Here is a 4801-nt window from a genome sequence, read left to right as displayed (position 1 = left end):
CTTTTATTAGTACTGATTAATCAATTTCAACGCTCAACAAAAATTCTGTGAAATAGCTTATAAATCATATGCGGTCATCTTTTGAATGAAACTCAAGACATTCTGTTATCTAGTACAGCCCACATGAGAACCAGCTCCACTCCTGTCATCCAGCCCCTTTACATTCATATGCAAATCTCCATTTGCTCTCATAATATCAGCAGCATCTCCCTCTACAGCAGCTTCCATCACTCTAAATGCAGCACAAACATGTTCTCTTCAGCTCCACTGCTGCTGCTGGCTGCTGCCTCGTGTGAGTATCCAACTGAAGCTGGATTTGACTTCATCTGATTTATTACTGCAAATATACAAACCTTTTCTTCTCTCTTTTCACAGATGTGTTCTGTGCTACTGAGCTCATCCAGCCAGACTCAGTGCTCATCAAACCAGCAGAGTCTTTAACCATCACCTGTACAGTATCTGGAGCTTCTATCACTGACCGCAGCAGCCATTATGCAACAGCCTGGATCCGACAACCTGCAGGGAAAGCTCTGGAATGGATCAACAGGATTGGTTATGATGGGCACATACATGCTAAAGATTCACTGAAAAGCAAGTTTAGTGTCTCTCGAGACACAACCAGAAACACAGTAACCCTACAAGGACAGAACCTGCAAGCTGAAGACACAGCTGTGTATTACTGTGCTCGACATGATCACAGTGCTGTAAGAGACCAGCTGAGACATACAAAAACTCACTCACACCAGAGCTTTCATTCAAACACAGGACAAAGCATTAATACAGATCATGGTAATGTGAACAAAGTCTATCTGGATCTGCAAAATAAGTTGTATTTGTTTTATAAAATGGATATTTCGGGTCCTAAAATCTGATTGGTTGAGCTGCATTCAAAAGCGCTGATAAATGTTCATTATACACACAACTATGACTGACTTACAGCAACTCTATTCTGTATTAAAGAGCCAAGTCACGGAACTCCATTTAACAGTGAATGGACAGTTAACTGCTCACATGGACCACTGAGCTGCTGAACCTCTTCTTGTTTAAACACTATTATAATAAAAAACTTAAAGTTCAAGAGTTGATTGATATGACTGAACTAGTCCTTCAGCTGTCCATGTTTGGTAGTACTTACATTCTCTAAATGAACTTGGAAGAACTGTTTATTGCTAATATTATTCATTTTACCTCAAATACTTTGTTAGAAATGTGTGTATTTTATTGCATTTTGTTTTTTTTTTATTGTCTAAGAACAATAAACCAAGAAATATGCTCCCACTGTCCCACTGAAGGCTGACTGTGGGCAGTGTGGACTTGAGCTGACCCACACAAAACCTAGACAGACCCTGTGTAGGCTAACCCTCACTGAACCCACACCACCATTCTGGAATGTGGCCCACTGCAGCCTCGGTGTGAGAAACACAGACCATTACAGTCAGTACGAATTACAGTCACACACCACTGTGAACAATTCTGACTCTGTAAGTTTGTCTTGAATGGAGCAATTAAGATTAAACCACTTTGAAGGAATTTATTTGTAACAATTATAACTATTCCTGTAAATATGCATCCAAATGAATAATGAATAGCTCATACTTAAAGGCCATTTCAAATTCAAATTTAATAAATGAAGGGTGGTCTCTGAGTTTTCCACAAGACTTATTTAATTATTACTATAATCCATTATTCGATAAACACAAAAACACAATGTTTTGAATGTGCGGTTCAAGAGCCTTTTGCATTTTACATTCTTCACTTTCCTTAAACTTTCAAAAGGTTCTTCACCCTCAGACACCTAATTTAGTATATCCTGAAAATGAATCACCTGCTCTTATAAGCCATTTTGAATGGAGAATAAATAAATAAAAGGGGTCTCTGACTTTTGCAATGCTTGCTATTAGCAATATTTTTGAAAATAATCAAGTACACTGGCCATCTTTACATGCAGCCTGATGTAGCCACCTCAGTCAGAATAGACTAGTACAATTGAGGCCATTCGGAATACAGTTTCTATCCGAGTGAACGAGGTGGGTAATCCTGTAAATAATCTGTTAAATAGAAGAATAATATCCGTGTAAACATCTGTATCTGATTACATTCCCAATCGAGAGTTTAAGTACGTTCTGATCATGTTCGTCTCGTCATAGCGAAAGTTTATAATGTACACCATGGATCAGAAACTGGTCTGCAGAGGAGACGAAGTTTATGCTCTGATCTTTAAAAGACGGCGGTGGGACGGACGTCCAGCTTATGTGTCTCAGAACACGACGTCTTCCTCTCGACCTTCTTTAATAAGGACATGTGAAGGACGTTTTCCTGAGTCTGACATCATTTTAAAGTGATTAAAAACACAAGCGCTGCTCACTGCTGCTCGTCTCACTCTGACTGGACTCACGAGATGCTCGTTGTCATAGTAACGTCTACACTAAGTGGTGCTCTATGCATGTGTGTAATGTTGGTTCTGATTACTTGTAGTATGTATGTAAACTTATTGATTATTGAGTAAAGTAAACACCTCAGTCTTCATCTATAATCAGAATGTATTTAATCAGATTGGCAAAAAATCTCTGCATGTAAACAAAACCAGTTATGAACGGCAGACACTGTTTATAGATATTCAAACTATCCAGTAGAAACAGCTTAAAAACAGCTGCTTTGAAATACAATTTTAATGAATAAAATGTAAAGCTCACAACACTGTTCTTGAATGAATTTGGCCTGAAGATTTATAACTACAGACAGTTTCATGTTACATTATTATAAAGACGGTTCTTCACGGCTTCTTTAATAAAGACAATAGTTCTATATATAACTATGAACATATAAAGAACCATTTGCATGATTAAATGGTCCTTTGCATGCTGATATAATTGTGATTGATGGAGAATGGGTTGTATATTGTTCTTGGAGATTATTTTGACTTACCACTACTTGCATGTTTTTTTTTTACATATATTTTAAGCCAACGTTGTACCTCAAAACTATCATGAAACAATTTCTCAGGTGTCAGGTCACATATGTATAACTGTTTCATGTAATAAATTACAGTAAAGGACCTTTAGAAATGTTAAACTCTTCAGACGCCTGGTTCCTATCACCACCACTGTGAACTATTCTGGCTCTGTCAGTTTCTCTAGAACAGAGCATTTCATACCAAACCACTCTGAATGACTTTGTGCACATCTTAACCAATTAATGCAGATATTTTGAAGAGCTACAGTGATTCTCCTTTAAACATGCACTGAACTGCAGATATAGTTTTTATTTCAGCCTGTAGGTGGCAGCCTGTGCATATCTGACATGTCCTATTATTCTGATTATGAAAAACATCCCTGAAACCTGATTCATAACATTCACAGATTCTGGCTGCTTAATGTTTTAAAGAGTCTGCAAGAAAATTAAAAAAACTTGAAACTTGATATTCAGTATAAATAAATTTAATAATTTGTATTAATTAATGTGAGAGTATTGAGTATCCTTTACAGTCAGAAATCACAATCATGTTTATATTCAAACCAGAAAGCACATCAAAACACTTCTAATACCTTTTCTAATACACAGAAATACAAATAAAATTTCTCCTCATGTGTGTTTTCTTGTGTCAGTACAGATTATTCAACATTAGAGCTCTACAGAGATTCTATGAAATGGCTTATGGATAACTATGTCTTCTTTTGAATAAAACTCAACATGTTCTGTTATCTAGCACAGCCCACATGAGAACCAGCTAAATTCCTCCAATTCAGCCCCTTTTTGTTTATATGCAAATCTTCATTTGCTCTCATAATATCAGCAGCATCTCCCTCTACAGCAGCTTCCATCACTCTAAATGCAGCACAAACATGTTCTCTTCAGCTCCACTGCTGCTGCTGGCTGCTGCCTCGTGTGAGTGTCCAACTGAAGCTGGATTTGACTTCATCTGATTTATTACTGCAAATATACAAACCTTTTCTTCTCTCTTTTCACAGATGTGTTCTGTGCTACTGAGCTCATCCAGCCAGACTCAGTGCTCATCAAACCAGCAGAGCCTTTAACCATCACCTGTACAGTATCTGGAGCTTCTATCACTGACAGCAGCAGCCATTATGGAACAGCCTGGATCCGCCATCCTGCAGGAAAAGCTCTGGAATGGATCAACAGCATTTATTATCCTGGGAACATAGAAGCTAAAGATTCACTGAAAAGCAAGTTTAGTGTCTCTCGAGACACAACCAGAAACACAGTAACCCTACAAGGACAGAATCTACAAGCTGAAGACACAGCTGTGTATTACTGTGCTCGAGACTCACACTGACACAGAAAGGCCAGGATGCTGTTCAAAAACCGTTAAACCACATTTTACAACATGATCATTATTTATTATTCATTTGTTCACATTCATTTCATGCTGAATGAATACTAAATAAACATTTGAACATAATTAATATTCAGTACTGGACTTATTTTTTATGGACATTAGTGTGCATTCTCTCATATTTGATCTCTTCATAAACACTTTCTGAAAAATGAATAGCTCATACTTAAAGGCCATTTCAAATTCAAATTTAATAAATGAAGGGTGGTCTCTGAGTTTTCCACAAGACTTATTTAATTATTACTATAATCCATTATTCGATAAACACAAAAACACAATGTTTTGAATGTGCGGTTCAAGAGCCTTTTGCATTTTACATTCTTCACTTTCCTTAAACTTTCAAAAGGTTCTTCACCCTCAGACACCTCATTTAGTATCTCCTGAAAATGAATCACCTGTTCTTATAAGCCATTTTGAATGGAGAATAAATAAATAAAAGGGGTCTCT

At 37.0% G+C, this 4801-nt stretch overlaps 2 gene segments (V, D, J or C); both read left to right on the top strand.

Moving 5' to 3' along the window:
- Positions 1–224: 224 nt before the first annotated feature.
- LOC118802805 lies at positions 225–3662 on the top strand. The segment is given in 3 exon segments: positions 225–292; positions 376–704; positions 3606–3662. Coding segments are annotated over 3 exon segments (429 nt in total).
- A 155-nt stretch (positions 3663–3817) lies between these two features.
- On the top strand, positions 3818–4294 carry LOC118802804. The segment is given in 2 exon segments: positions 3818–3885; positions 3969–4294. Coding segments are annotated over 2 exon segments (369 nt in total).
- Positions 4295–4801: the final 507 nt, after the last annotated feature.

The sequence above is a fragment of the Colossoma macropomum genome, unplaced genomic scaffold (genome assembly GCF_904425465.1).
Source record: "Colossoma macropomum unplaced genomic scaffold, Colossoma_macropomum, whole genome shotgun sequence".
NCBI classification, from domain to species: domain Eukaryota; kingdom Metazoa; phylum Chordata; class Actinopteri; order Characiformes; family Serrasalmidae; genus Colossoma; species Colossoma macropomum.
Note: the sequence above shows the minus strand (reverse complement) of the source record. Positions and strands in the feature narration are given on the sequence as shown.